We start from the raw sequence: 14,852 nt of genomic DNA on the forward strand, positions 1-14,852 counted from the left end.
TTGTCGGAATCAACTGCGACTTCGGTAGATTTAGAATCCAACCGTGTTGCTGGAGCACTCTCAGAGAGAGCGCCACACTGCTCAGCAATTTCTCCCTTGATCTCGCTTTTATCAGGAGACAGTTTAAGTATGGGATAATTGTGACTCCATGCTTGCGCAGGACCACCATCATTTCCGCCATTATCTTGGTGAAAATCCTCGGGGCCGTGTAGAGTCCAAATGGCAACGTCTGAAATTGGTAATGACAATCCTGTACAGCGAATCTCAGGTATTCCTGATGGGGGGCATATATGGGGACATGAAGGTACGCATCCTTTATGTCCAGAGACACCATAAACTCCCCCTTCTCCATGTTGGCTATTATCATTCTGAGTGATTCCATTTTGAATTTGAATCTTTTTATGTACAGGTTTAGGGATTTCAGATTCAAAATAGGTCTGACTGAACCATCCGGTTTCGGGACCACAAATAGGGTTGAGTAGTAACCTCTTCCCTGCTGGTGCAGGGGAACCTTGATTATCACTTGATGTATAGACAGCGTTTGAATTGCAGCTAACACTATATCCCTTTCCGATGTGGAAGCTGGTAGGGCCGATTTGAAAAATCGGTGCGGGGGCACCTCCTCGAATTCCAATTTGTAACCCTGGGAAACTATGTCCAACACCCAAGGATTCAGGTCCGAACTGACCCAGGTCTGACTGAAAAGTCGAAGACGTGCCCCCACTGGTGCGGACTCCCTCAGGGGAGCCCCAGCGTCATGCTGTGGGTTTTGGAGCAGCCGGGGAGGACTTTTGTTCCTGGGCACCTGCTGAAGCAGGTACTCTCTTGCCTCTGCCCTTACCTCTGGCGAGGAAAGAGGATCCCCGACCTCTTCTGGACTTGTGCGACCAAAAGGACTGCATCTGATAGGGTGTTACTTTTTTTGCTGTTGGGGAATATATGGTAAAAAAATTGATTTACCTGCTGTAGCTGTGGAAACCAGGTCCGTCAGCCCATCCCAAAACAATACATCACCCTTATAGGGTAGTACTTCCATATGTTTTTTGGAATCCGCATCACCCGTCCATTGGCGAGTCCATAAGGATCTTCTCGCTGAGATAGACATGGCATTGGCCCTAGAAGCTAGCAATCCAATGTCCCTTTGAGCATCCCTCATAAATAAGACTGCGTCTTTTATATGGGCTAGAGTTAAGAATATAGTATCCTTATCCATATTATCAAATTGATCTGTCAGCTCATCTGTCCAAGCTGCAATTGCGCTACACACCCATGCCGACGCAATTGTCGGCCTTAGCACAGCACTTGTATGAGAATAAATATACTTTAAGGTAGTTTCTTACCTGCGATCTGCAGGGTCCTTAATGGCTGCTGTGTCAGGAGACGGTAGCGCCACTTTCTTGGATAAGCGCGTCAGGGCCTTGTCCACAGTGGGGGGTGATTCCCAAATCTCCCTGTCCTGCTTAGGGAAAGGGTGTGCCATATAAATTCTTTTGGGGATCTGCGGTCTCTTATCCGGAGTCTCCCAAGCTTTTCCAAAAAATTCATTTAATTCATGAGATGTGGGAAAGTTAATAACCTGTTTCTTTTCCTTAAACATGTGTACCCTTGTGTCGGGGACCGAGGGTTCATCCTCAATATGCAACACATCCCTTATTGCCACAATCATACACTGAATGGTTTTAGTCACCCTAGGGTGCAATTTTACTTCGTCGTAGTCGACACTGGAATCAGAATCCGTGTCGGTAGTAGTGTCTTGTGTTAAGGGATGCTTTTGAGACCCCGACGGGCCCTGTGAGTCGGTCCAATCCGAGGATTGACCCCCTGATGTCCCCCCTAATTCAGCCTTATCAAGCCTTTTATGTAAAGATGCCACACTTGCATTCAACATATGCCACATGTCCATCCATTCCGGAGTCGGCACAACCGACGGGGACACACCACTCATTTGCTCCACCTCCTCCTTGGAGAAGCCTTCCGCCTCAGACATGTCGACACACACGTACCGACACCCCACACACACACAGGGATTAACCTATAAGGGGACAAAACCCCAACCAGGTCCTTAGGAGAGACAGAGAAAGAGTATGCCAGCACACACCAGCGTTTAACAACACTGGAATATATGACCAGATAGCGCTTTTTTATATATAATATGCCAATTCCCACTCACTGCGTCGCCAATGTGCCCCCCTCCTCTTTTTCCAGCTTGTGAAGCTCAGCAGGGGAGAAACCAGGGAGCCAGCGTTTTCTCATGCAGCTTCTGTGGAGAAAATGGCGCTGGTTAGTGCTGAGGATCAAGCTCCGCCCACCCGACAGCGGGCTTCGGTCCCAGTGATTTTTCAATAAAAATGGCGGGGGATCATAGATTTACTGCCTCCGCAGCCTAATCCAACTGTATTTGCCCCAAATGTGAGGTTTATTGCTGCCCAGGGCGCCCCCCCCCTGCGCCCTGCTCCCTTCAGTGCTGCTGTGTGTGTGTATAGTGGGAGCAATGGCGCGCAGCTTACTGCTGTACCTCATGAAGATCTGATGTCTTCTTTGCCTTCTCATACTCACCCGGCATCTATCTTCGGCATCTGTGAGGAGGACGGCGGCGCGGCTCCGGGACGAACCCAAGGTGAGACCTGTGTTCCGACTCCCTCTGGAGCTAATGGTGTCCAGTAGCCTTAGAAGCAGTGCCCAACTTGACAAGCCAGCTCTGCTTCTCTCTCCTCGGTCCCACGATGCAGGGAGCCTGTTGCCAACAGGACTCCCTGAAAATAAAAAACCTAACAAAATTATTTTCCACAGGAAACTCTGGAGAGCTCTCTGCAGTGCACCCATTCTCCTCTGGGCACAAGATCTAACTGAGGTCTGGAGGAGGAGCATAGAGGGAGGAGCCAGTGCACACCCATAGTCAAAGTTCTTTTTAGGTGCCCTATCTCCTGCGGAGCCCGTCTATACCCCCATGGTCCTTACGGAGTCCCCAGCATCCTCTAGGACGTAAGAGAAACAGGGGCGGCGGCTTCTGAACGGGGGTTGTGGCATGGGCATGATCGCGGTGGCTGCGTGACATCATATGCAGCCGCTCTGATCAAAACTCTGGCGGCAGGCCTTCTGTCGTCGCAGCCACGCTGTGCCGACAGGAGCCACCCACAATTCCAGCGATCATGCAGTTAGGGTGTGATTGCAGTGGGCGGGCTTGGTCTGCGATGGGCGGGCTTGGTCTGCGATGGGCGGGCTTGGTCTGCGATGGGTGAGCTGCACGATGGGCGGGCTTGGTCTGCGATGGGCGGGCTTGGTCTGCGATGGTTGGGCTGCACGCTGGGCGGGCTTGGTCTGCGATGGGCGGGCTTGGTCAGCGATGGGCGGGCTTGGTCTGCGATGGGCGGGCTTGGTCTGCGATGGGCGGGCTTGGTCTGCGATGGGCGGGCTTGGTTTGCGATGGGCGGGCTTGGTCTGCGATGGTTGGGCTGCACGCTGGGCGGGCTTGGTCTGCGATGGGCGGGCTTGGTCTGCGATGGGCGGGCTTGGTCTGCGATGGGCGGGCTTGGTCTGCGATGGGCGGGCTTGGTCTGCGATGGGCAGCCCCCACAGCATGCCAACAAAGGGATTGTAAATTCTGCTTTACAATCATTACTGAATAAGGTCCTCGGTTATTGTGATTCAGCCGAGTGCTCTCCATAACACCTGGACACACCGCCGCTTCTACCCAGGTTATTGCCAGATTACCCAGGTGGCAGCCTGCTGTGAAAGGATACCCGAAAATAAATCCCTGGGAATCCAACCCAGTTAGCGACCTGGGACAGACACTGAAACGACCCGTGTGAGAGGGCAGTGTGACCGGTTCCACCCAGGTCCCGTCTACAGGATAGAGACAGCTGGATCCCTGGCGCTTGGAGATGTCATTTCCAAGTGCCGCATTGTGCAGTGTAGTAACCCGGGTCAGAGGCGCGGTGTGAACGGGGAATGTCCGGGTTCCAATGTGAAAGGGACATTAGTGTGACTTGAGAACAGAGGTCGGGAAACACTGCATTATATTGTCATTTGTCCCCTTCCATTTAGACTGTAAACTCTCAGGAGCCAGGGTCTTAGATACTACTGTATCCACGGTATGGCCTAACCCTTCCCTTCCTGCAACCTAACCCTAACCACCCCCCTCAGCTTAAGCCTAACGCTTCCCTTCCTGCAACCTAACCATTCCCCTTAGCTTAAGCCTAACTCTTCCCTTCCTGCAGCCTAACCCTAACAATTCCCCTCAGCTTATGCCTAACGCTTCCCTTCCTGCAACCTAACCCTAACCACCCCCCTCAGCTTAAGCCTAACTCTTCCCTTCCTGCAGCCTAACCCTAACCATTCCCCTCAGCTTAAACCTAACTCTTCCCTTCCTGCAGCCTAACCCTAACCATTCCCCTCAGCTTAAGCCTAACTCTTCCCTTCCTGCAGCCTAACCCTAACCATTCCCCTCAGTTTAAGCCTAACTCTTCCCTTCCTGCAGCCTAACCCTAACCATTCCCCTCAGCTTAAGCCTAACGCTTCCCTTCCTGCAACCTAACCATTCCCCTCAGCTTAAGCCTAACCCTAACCAACCCCTTCAGCTTAAGCCTAACTCTTCCCTTCCTGCAGCCTAACCACCCCCCTTAGCTTAAGCCTAACCCTTCCCTTCCTGCAACCTAACCCTAACCATTCCCCTCACCTTAAACCTAACCCTTCCCTTCCTGCAACCTAACCCTAACCATTCCCCTCAGCTTAAGCCTAACTCTTCCCTTCCTGCAACCTAACCCTAACCATTCCCCTCAGCTTAAGCCTAACTCTTCCCTTCCTGCAACCTAACCATTCCCCTCACCTTAAGCCTAACCCTTCCCTTCCTGCAACCTAACCCTAACCATTCCCCTCAGCTTAAGCCTAACTCTTCCCTTCCTGCAGCCTAACCCTAACCATCCCCCTCAGTTTAAGTCTAACCCTTCCCTTCCTGCAACCTAACCCTAACCACCCCCCTTAGCTTAAGCATAACCCTTCCCTTCCTGCAGCCTAACCCTAACCATTCCCCTCACCTTAAGCCTAACCCTTCCCTTCCTGCAACCTAACCCTAACCATTCCCCTCACCTTAAGCCTAACCCTTCCCTTCCTGCAACCTAACCCTAACCAATCCCCTCAACTTAAGCCTAACCCTAACCAACCCCTTCACCTTAAGCCTAACTCTTCCCTTCCTGCAGCCTAACCCTAACCACCCCTTTCAGCTTAAGCCTAACCCTTCCCTTCCTGCAACCTAACCCTAACCATTCCCCTCACCTTAAGCCTAACCCTTCCCTTCCTGCAACCTAACCCTAACCATTCCCCTCACCTTAAGCCTAACCCTTCCCTTCCTGCAACCTAACCCTAACCATTCCCCTCACCTTAAGCCTAACCCTTCCCTTCCTGCAACCTAAGCCTAACCCTTCCCTTCCTGCAACCTAACCCTAACCATTCCCCTCACCTTAAGCCTAACCCTTCCCTTCCTGCAACCTAACCCTAACCATTCCCCTCAACTTAATCCTAACCAACCCCTTCACCTTAAGCCTAACCCTTCCCTTCCTGCAACCTAACCATTCCCCTCAGCTTAAGCCTAACCCTTCCCTTCCTGCAACCTAACCCTAACCATTCCCCTCAGCTTAAGCCTAACCCTTCCCTTCCTGCAGCCTAACCCTAACCAACCCCTTCAGCTTAAGCCTAACTCTTCCCTTCCTGCAGCCTAACCCTAACCATTCCCCTCAGCTTAAGCCTAACTCTTCCCTTCCTGCAGCCTAACCCTAACCATTCCCCTCAGCTTAAGCCTAACTCTTCCCTTCCTGCAGCCTAACCCTAACCATTCCCCTCAGCTTAAGCCTAACCCTTCCCTTCCTGCAGCCTAACCCTAACCATTCCCCTCAGCTTAAGCCTAACTCTTCCCTTCCTGCAGCCTAACCCTAACCATTCCCCTCAGCTTAAGCCTAACGCTTCCCTTCCTGCAACCTAACCATTCCCCTCAGCTTAAGCCTAACCCTAACCAACCCCTTCAGCTTAAGCCTAACTCTTCCCTTCCTGCAGCCTAACCACCCCCCTTAGCTTAAGCCTAACCCTTCCCTTCCTGCAACCTAACCCTAACCATTCCCCTCACCTTAAACCTAACCCTTCCCTTCCTGCAACCTAACCCTAACCATTCCCCTCAGCTTAAGCCTAACTCTTCCCTTCCTGCAACCTAACCCTAACCATTCCCCTCAGCTTAAGCCTAACTCTTCCCTTCCTGCAACCTAACCCTAACCATTCCCCTCACCTTAAGCCTAACCCTTCCCTTCCTGCAACCTAACCCTAACCATTCCCCTCAGCTTAAGCCTAACTCTTCCCTTCCTGCAGCCTAACCCTAACCATCCCCCTCAGTTTAAGCCTAACCCTTCCCTTCCTGCAACCTAACCCTAACCACCCCCCTTAGCTTAAGCATAACCCTTCCCTTCCTGCAGCCTAACCCTAACCATTCCCCTCACCTTAAGCCTAACCCTTCCCTTCCTGCAACCTAACCCTAACCATTCCCCTCACCTTAAGCCTAACCCTTCCCTTCCTGCAACCTAACCCTAACCAATCCCCTCAACTTAAGCCTTACCCTAACCAACCCCTTCACCTTAAGCCTAACTCTTCCCTTCCTGCAGCCTAACCCTAACCACCCCTTTCAGTTTAAGCCTAACCCTTCCCTTCCTGCAACCTAACCCTAACCACCCCCTCAGCTTAAGCCTAACCCTTCCCTTCCTGCAACCTAACCCTAACCATTCCCCTCACCTTAAGCCTAACCCTTCCCTTCCTGCAACCTAACCCTAACCATTCCCCTCACCTTAAGCCTAACCCTTCCCTTCCTGCAACCTAACCCTAACCATTCCCCTCACCTTAAGCCTAACCCTTCCCTTCCTGCAACCTAACCCTAACCATTCCCCTCACCTTAAGCCTAACCCTTCCCTTCCTGCAACCTAACCCTAACCATTCCCCTCACCTTAAGCCTAACCCTTCCCTTCCTGCAACCTAACCCTAACCATTCCCCTCAACTTAAGCCTAACCCTAACCAACCCCTTCACCTTAAGCCTAACCCTTCCCTTCCTGCAACCTAACCATTCCCCTCAGCTTAAGCCTAACCCTTCCCTTCCTGCAACCTAACCCTAACCATTCCCCTCAGCTTAAGCCTAACCCTTCCCTTCCTGCAGCCTAACCCTAACCAACCCCTTCAGCTTAAGCCTAACTCTTCCCTTCCTGCAGCCTAACCCTAACCACCCCCCTCAGTTTAAGCCTAACGCTTCACTTCCTGCAACCTAACCCTAACCACCCCCCTCAGCTTAAGCCTAACCCTTCCCTTCCTGCAGCCTTACCCTAACCATTCCCCTCACCTTAAGCCTAACCCTTCCTTTCCTGCAACCTAACCCTAACCATTCCCCTCAGCTTAAGCCTAACCCTTCCCTTCCTGCAACCTAACCCTAACCATTCCCCTCAGCTTAAGCCTAACCCTTCCCTTCCTGCAGCCTAACCCTAACCAACCCCTTCAGCTTAAGCCTAACTCTTCCCTTCCTGCAGCCTAACCCTAACCACCCCCCTCAGTTTAAGCCTAACCCTTCCCTTCCTGCAACCTAACCCTAACCACCCCCCTTAGCTTAAGCCTAACCCTTCCCTTCTTGCAGCCTAACCCTAACCATCCCCCTCAGTTTAAGCCTAACCCTTCCCTTCCTGCAACCTAACCCTATCCATTCCCCTCAGTTTAAGCCTAACCCTTCCCTTCCTGCAACCTAAGCCTAACCATTCCCCTCAGCTTAAGCCTAACCCTTCCCTTCCTGCAACCTAACCCTAACCATTCACCTCAGCTTAACCGTAACCCTTCCCTTCCTGCAACCTAACCCTAACCATTCCCCTCAGCTTAACCGTAACCCTTCCCTTCCTGCAGCCTAACCCTAAACATCCGACTCAGGTTAAGCCTACCCCACCCCTCCCACAGCATAACCCTAACCCACCCCTCCGGCAGCCTAACCCTAACTGTCCCCCTCCTGCAGCCTAACCCTAACCAGCGCCTAGTACGCATGTACTTCTCTTCAGTATGAGTATTGATACAAACATAATAATCTCTCTAGAAAATGTAACATTTGTGGCATCTGTAATTTCTGAGAGGATTTCCCGCTCTACAGCAGTGAATGCACCTTTGTAATCGCACAATGGTTTCTATGGTAAGATCTGCGACAAGTGGGCGATAAAGCAATGTGATTGTGTTTGTTTACTCTTAAATTGCAGATGACGGCGTAAGCTACAACTGTAAGCTATATGCCAAAGGCCAAATAAAATAAAACAGAAACCGGAAACAGCATTGGGTAATACCTTCTTACAGATAGCTCGCAGCTTGAAAGCAGAAAAATGAAATGCAGAGTTTACAGATCAAATTCACGCCAAGGTCCGTTCCCACAAGTCAACGTTTGGTTGAAGCAAGTCAATGAGGTCATGACAACATTCACAAATCAGGAAATCATTACATCAGTTAACAAGGCCTGGGCTATCCAGCCGGCAGGACACACAATGCACTGCAGACTTTCCAGGGCACTAGTCAAGAGGTCAGTAGGGGGCGCTGTAATGGATATTTAAGATGCTCAGGCTACACAATTGGAAGCCTGTATATAATACCTTCTTGTTAAAAGACCAGATCTTGTCCCATTCCATGTTCACAACAGATCGAGAAGACCCCTGAAACATAACCACACACAAGAGTCACTTAGGTCATTCAGAAAAACTGTTCCAAGCATCACGGAATGTTCATTAATTGCTTTGTAAACATCTTATATACGAATGTTTATTACATACATTAGTTTTTTGTATCTTACATCAACCTTTAGAAATTTGTATCTATTTATTAGGAGAAAGAGCGGTTTAGTTTCATTGCAATTGTACTTAAGGCTGAGGGCAAAGTAAACGTGTCTGCTATAAAGAAGAGGCTGACAAGCACAGAAGTGAGAGAACAAACATCTCTGTATACGTCACAGTACACCCCATCAGAGGAGAGACACCCTGTATACGTCACAGTACACCCATCAGAGGAGACGCCCTGTATACGTCACAGTACACCCATCAGAGAGACACCCCGTATATGTCACAGTACACCCATCAGAGGAGAGACACCCCGTATACGTCACAGTACACCCATCAGAGGAGAGACACCCTGTATACGTCACAGTACACCCATCAGAGGAGACACCCTGTATACGTCACAGTACACCCATCAGAGGAGAGACACCCCGTATACGTCACAGTACACCCATCAGAGGAGAGACACCCTGTATACGTCACAGTACACCCATCAGAGGAGACACCCTGTATACGTCACAGTACACCCATCAGAGGAGAGACACCCCGTATACGTCACAGTACACCCATCAGAGGAGAGACACCCTGTATACGTCACAGTACACCCATCAGAGGAGAGACCCCGTATACGTCACAGTACACCCATCAGAGGAGAGACACCCCATATACGTCACAGTACACCCATCAGAGGGGGGACACAGTATACAGAGCCTGAACTGGTAATGGGGGACACAATATCACACAATATCACACAATATCACACATCACCACACGCGACCAACCTGCGCAGCTATGAACTGTTTCAGCCCCTCCACCGTCATGCCTCTTCTGAGGACGCCTCGCACAGTTGGGAATCTGGGGTCATCCCTGAGACATGGAGAGAAATATACAGTATACATGTAAGGGCTACAGCTTGGTTACAGCCCCTAATCTCTACATTTCTGCAAATAATTCTCACTTTACCAACATACGCTTCTATTACAGAGTGGTTACCTCTGGGGGACCCTGCGTTAGCCACTGCCTTAGCAACTGCCTCTGGGGGACACTGTGTCGGCCACTGCCCACCTCTGGGGGACACTGCGTCGGCCACTGCCCACCTCTGGGGGGGGGGGACACTGCGCCGGCCACTGCCCACCTCTGGGGGGGGGGACACTGCGCCGGCCACTGCCCACCTCTGGGGGGGGGGACACTGCGCCGGCCACTGCCCACCTCTGGGGGGGGGACACTGCGCCAGCCACTGCCCACCTCTGGGGGGGGGACACTGCGCCAGCCACTGCCCACCTCTGGGGGGGGGACACTGCGCCAGCCACTGCCCACCTCTGGGGGGGGGGGGACACTGCGCCAGCCACTGCCCACCTCTGGGGGGGGGGGGGGACACTGCGCCAGCCACTGCCCACCTCTGGGGGGGGGGGGGACACTGCGCCAGCCACTGCCCACCTCAGGGGGGGGGGGGGGACACTGCGCCAGCCACTGCCCACCTCTGGGGGGGGGGGGACACTGCGCCAGCCACTGCCCACCTCTGGGGGGGGGGGGGGGGACACTGCGCCAGCCACTGCCCACCTCTGGGGGGGGGGGGGACACTGCGCCAGCCACTGCCCACCTCTGGGGGGGGGGGGGGGACACTGCGCCAGCCACTGCCCACCTCTGGGGGGGGACACTGCGCCAGCCACTGCCCACCTCTGGGGGGGGACACTGCGCCAGCCACTGCCCACCTCTGGGGGGGGACACTGCGCCAGCCACTGCCCACCTCTGGGGGGGGGACACTGCGCCAGCCACTGCCCACCTCTGGGGGGGGACACTGCGCCAGCCACTGCCCACCTCTGGGGGGGGACACTGCGCCAGCCACTGCCCACCTCTGGGGGGGGACACTGCGCCAGCCACTGCCCACCTCTGGGGGGGGACACTGCGCCAGCCACTGCCCACCTCTGGGGGGGGGACACTGCGCCAGCCACTGCCCACCTCTGGGGGGGGACACTGCGCCAGCCACTGCCCACCTCTGGGGGGGGGACACTGCGCCAGCCACTGCCCACCTCTGGGGGGGGACACTGCGCCAGCCACTGCCCACCTCTGGGGGGGGACACTGCGCCAGCCACTGCCCCCCTCTGGGGGGGGACACTGCGCCAGCCACTGCCCCCCTCTGGGGGGGGACACTGCGCCAGCCACTGCCCCCCTCTGGGGGGGGACACTGCGCCAGCCACTCCCTCTGGGGGGGGGGGCACTGCGCCAGCCACTCCCTCTGGGGGGGGACACTGCGCCAGCCACTCCCTCTGGGGGGGGGACACTGCGCCAGCCACTCCCTCTGGGGGGGGGACACTGCGCCAGCCACTCCCTCTGGGGGGGGGACACTGCGCCAGCCACTCCCTCTGGGGGGGGACACTGCGTCAGCCATTCCTTCTGGGGGGGGACACTGCGTCAGCCATTCCTTCTGGGGGGGGACACTGCGTCAGCCATTCCTTCTGGGGGGGGACACTGCGTCAGCCATTCCTTCTGGGGGGGGGACACTGCGTCAGCCATTCCTTCTGGGGGGGGACACTGCGTCAGCCATTCCTTCTGGGGGGGGACACTGCGTCAGCCATTCCTTCTGGGGGGGGACACTGCGTCAGCCATTCCTTCTGGGGGGGGACACTGCGTCAGCCATTCCTTCTGGGGGGGGGACACTGCGTCAGCTATTCCTTCTGAGGGGGGACACTGCGTCAGCCATTCCTTCTGGGGGGGGACACTGCGTCAGCCATTCCTTCTGGGGGGGGGACACTGCGTCAGCTATTCCTTCTGAGGGGGGACACTGCGTCAGCCATTCCTTCTGGGGGGGGACACTGCGTCAGCCATTCCTTCTGGGGGGGACACAGCGTCAGCCATTCCTTCTTGGGGGGGACACTGCGTCAGCCATTCCTTCTGGGGGGGGACACTGCGTCAGCCATTCCTTCTGGGGGGGGGACACTGCGTCAGCCATTCCTTCTGGGGGGGGACACTGCGTCAGCCATTCCTTCTGGGGGGGACACTGCGTCAGCCATTCCTTCTGGGGGGGGACACTGCGTCAGCCATTCCTTCTGGGGGGGGGGGGGGGACACTGCGTCAGCCATTCCTTCTGGTGGGGGGGGGGGGGGGACACTGCGCCAGCCATTCCCTCTGGGGGGAAGACACTGCGCCAGCCATGCCCTCTGGGGGGGGGGGGGGGGCACCGCGCCAGCCATTCCCTCTGGGGGGGGGGGGGGGGGGGGACACCGCGCCAGCCATTCCCTCTGGGTGGGGGGGGGGGGAACACCGCGCCAGCCATTCCCTCTGGGGGGGGACACCGCGCCAGCCATTCCCTCTGGGGGGGGGGGGGCACTGCGCCAGCCATTCCCTCTGGGGGGGGGGGGCACTGCGCCAGCCATTCCCTCTGGGGGGGGGGACACTGCGCCAGCCATTCCCTCTGGGGGGGGGGGACACTGCGCCAGCCATTCCCTCTGGGGGGGGGGGGGACACTGCGCCAGCCATTCCCTCTGGGGGGGGGGGGGGACACTGCGCCAGCCATTCCCTCTGGGGGGGGGGGGGCACTGCGCCAGCCATTCCCTCTGGGGGGGGGGGGGGACACTGCGCCAGCCATTCCCTCTGGGGGGGGGGGGACACTGCGCCAGCCATTCCCTCTGGGGGGGGGACACTGCGCCAGCCATTTCTTCTGGGGGGGGACACTGCGTCAGCCATTCTTCTGGGGGGGGACACTGCGTCAGCCATTCCTTCTGGGGGGGGACACTGCGTCAGCCATTCCTTCTGGGGGGGGACACTGCGTCAGCCATTCCTTCTGGTGGGGGGGGAGGGGGACACTGCGCCAGCCATTCCCTCTGGGGGGAAGACACTGCGCCAGCCATTCCCTCTGGGGGAGGGGGGGGGGGGGGGGGGGAATGACACCGCGCCAGCCATTCCCTCTGGGGGGACACACCGCGCCAGCCATTCCCTCTGGGGGGGGGGGACACCGCGCCAGCCATTCCCTCTGGGGGGGGGGGCACTGCGCCAGCCATTCCCTCTGGGGGGGGGGGGGGCCACTGCGCCAGCCATTCCCTCTGGGGGGGGGGGGACACTGCGCCAGCCATTCCCTCTGGGGGGGGGGGGGGACACTGCGCCAGCCATTCCCTGGGGACACTGCGCCAGCCATTCCCTCTGGGGGGGGGGGGGGGACACTGCGCCAGCCATTCCCTCTGGGGGGGGGGGGGACACTGCGCCAGCCATTCCCTCTGGGGGGGGGGGGGACACTGCGCCAGCCATTCCCTCTGGGGGGTGGGGACACTGCGCCAGCCATTCCCTCTGGGGGGGGGGACACTGCGCCAGCCATTCCCTCTGGGGGGGGGGGGACACTGCGCCAGCCATTCCCTCTGGGGGGGGGGGACACTGCGCCAGCCATTCCCTCTGGGGGGGGGGGGACACTGCGCCAGCCATTCCCTCTGGGTGGGGACACTGCGCCAGCCATTCCCTCTGGGGGGGGGGGGGACACTGCACCAGCCATTCCTCTGGGGGGGGGGGGGGGGGACACTGCGCCAGCCATTCCCTCTGGGGGGGGGGGGGGGGGGGGAGACACTGCGCCAGCCATTCCCTCTGGGTGGGGGGGGGGGGGGGGGGGGACACTGCGCCAGCCATTCCCTCTGGGGGGGGGGGGACACTGCGCCAGCCATTCCCTCTGGGGGGGGGGGGGGACACTGCGCCAGCCATTCCCTCTGGGGGGGGGACACTGCGCCAGCCATTCCCTCTGGGGGGGGGGACACTGCGCCAGCCATTCCCTCTGGGGGGGGGGACACTGCGCCAGCCATTCCCTCTGGGGGGGGGACACTGCGCCAGCCATTCCCTCTGGGGGGGGGACACTGCGCCAGCCATTCCCTCTGGGGGGGGGACACTGCGCCAGCCATTCCCTCTGGGGGGGGGACACTGCGCCAGCCATTCCCTCTGGGGGGGGACACTGCGCCAGCCATTCCCTCTGGGGGGGGACACTGCGCCAGCCATTCCCTCTGGGGGGGGGACACTGCGCCAGCCATTCCCTCTGGGGGGGGGGGACACTGCGCCAGCCATTCCCTCGGGGGGGGGGGGACACTGCGCCAGCCATTCCCTCTGGGGGGGGGGGGGGGGGGGACACTGCGCCAGCCATTCCCTCTGGGGGGGGGGGACACTGCGCCAGCCATTCCCTCTGGGGGGGGGGGGGGACACTGCGCCAGCCATTCCCTCTGGGGGGGGGGACACTGCGCCAGCCATTCCCTCTGGGGGGGGGGGGGGGACACTGCGCCAGCCATTCCCTCTGGGGGGGGGGGGGGGACACTGCGCCAGCCATTCCCTCTGGGGGGGGGGGGACACTGCGCCAGCCATTCCCTCTGGGGGGGGGGGACACTGCGCCAGCCATTCCCTCTGGGGGGGGGGGGACACTGCGCCAGCCATTCCCTCTGGGGGGGGGGGGGGGGGGGACACTGCGCCAGCCATTCCCTCTGGGGGGGGGGACACTGCGCCAGCCATTCCCTCTGGGGGGGGGGACACTGCGCCAGCCATTCCCTCTGGGGGGGGGACACTGCGCCAGCCATTCCCTCTGGGGGGGGGACACTGCGCCAGCCATTCCCTCTGGGGGGGGGACACTGCGCCAGCCATTCCCTCTGGGGGGGGGACACTGCGCCAGCCATTCCCTCTGGGGGGGGACACTGCGCCAGCCATTCCCTCTGGGGGGGGGACACTGCGCCAGCCATTCCCTCTGGGGGGGGGACACTGCGCCAGCCATTCCCTCTGGGGGGGGGGACACTGCGCCAGCCATTCCCTCTGGGGGGGGGGACACTGCGCCAGCCATTCCCTCTGGGGGGGGGGGGACACTGCGCCAGCCATTCCCTCTGGGGGGGGGGACACTGCGCCAGCCATTCCCTCTGGGGGGGGGGGACACTGCGCCAGCCATTCCCTCTGGGGGGTGACACTGCGCCAGCCATTCCCTCTGGGGGGGGGACACTGCGCCAGCCATTCCCTCTGGGGGGGGACACTGCGCCAGCCATTCCCTCTGGGGGGGGGACACTGCGCCAGCCATTCCCTCTGGGGGGGGT

The 14,852-nt window shown here is 58.2% G+C and overlaps 1 protein-coding gene across 5 annotated transcripts in view; it reads right to left on the reverse strand.

Moving 5' to 3' along the window:
• The window catches only part of EPRS1 (glutamyl-prolyl-tRNA synthetase 1), a 362,185-nt gene that overhangs the window by 272,109 nt on the left and 75,224 nt on the right, over positions 1-14,852 (reverse strand). For 3 of the 5 annotated variants that reach the window (XM_063919126.1, XM_063919128.1, XM_063919130.1), the window contains 3 exons: positions 9,597-9,681; positions 8,638-8,697; positions 8,338-8,358 (listed from right to left, as the gene is read on the reverse strand). In XM_063919126.1, the coding sequence (XP_063775196.1) occupies positions 8,338-8,358; positions 8,638-8,697; positions 9,597-9,681 (166 nt within the window). The remainder of the gene's footprint in view (positions 1-8,337; positions 8,359-8,637; positions 8,698-9,596; positions 9,682-14,852) is intronic. The other 2 variants (XM_063919127.1, XM_063919129.1) reach the window with 1 other exon arrangement.

The sequence above is a fragment of the Pseudophryne corroboree genome, chromosome 4 (assembly GCF_028390025.1).
Source record: "Pseudophryne corroboree isolate aPseCor3 chromosome 4, aPseCor3.hap2, whole genome shotgun sequence".
NCBI lineage: Eukaryota > Metazoa > Chordata > Amphibia > Anura > Myobatrachidae > Pseudophryne > Pseudophryne corroboree.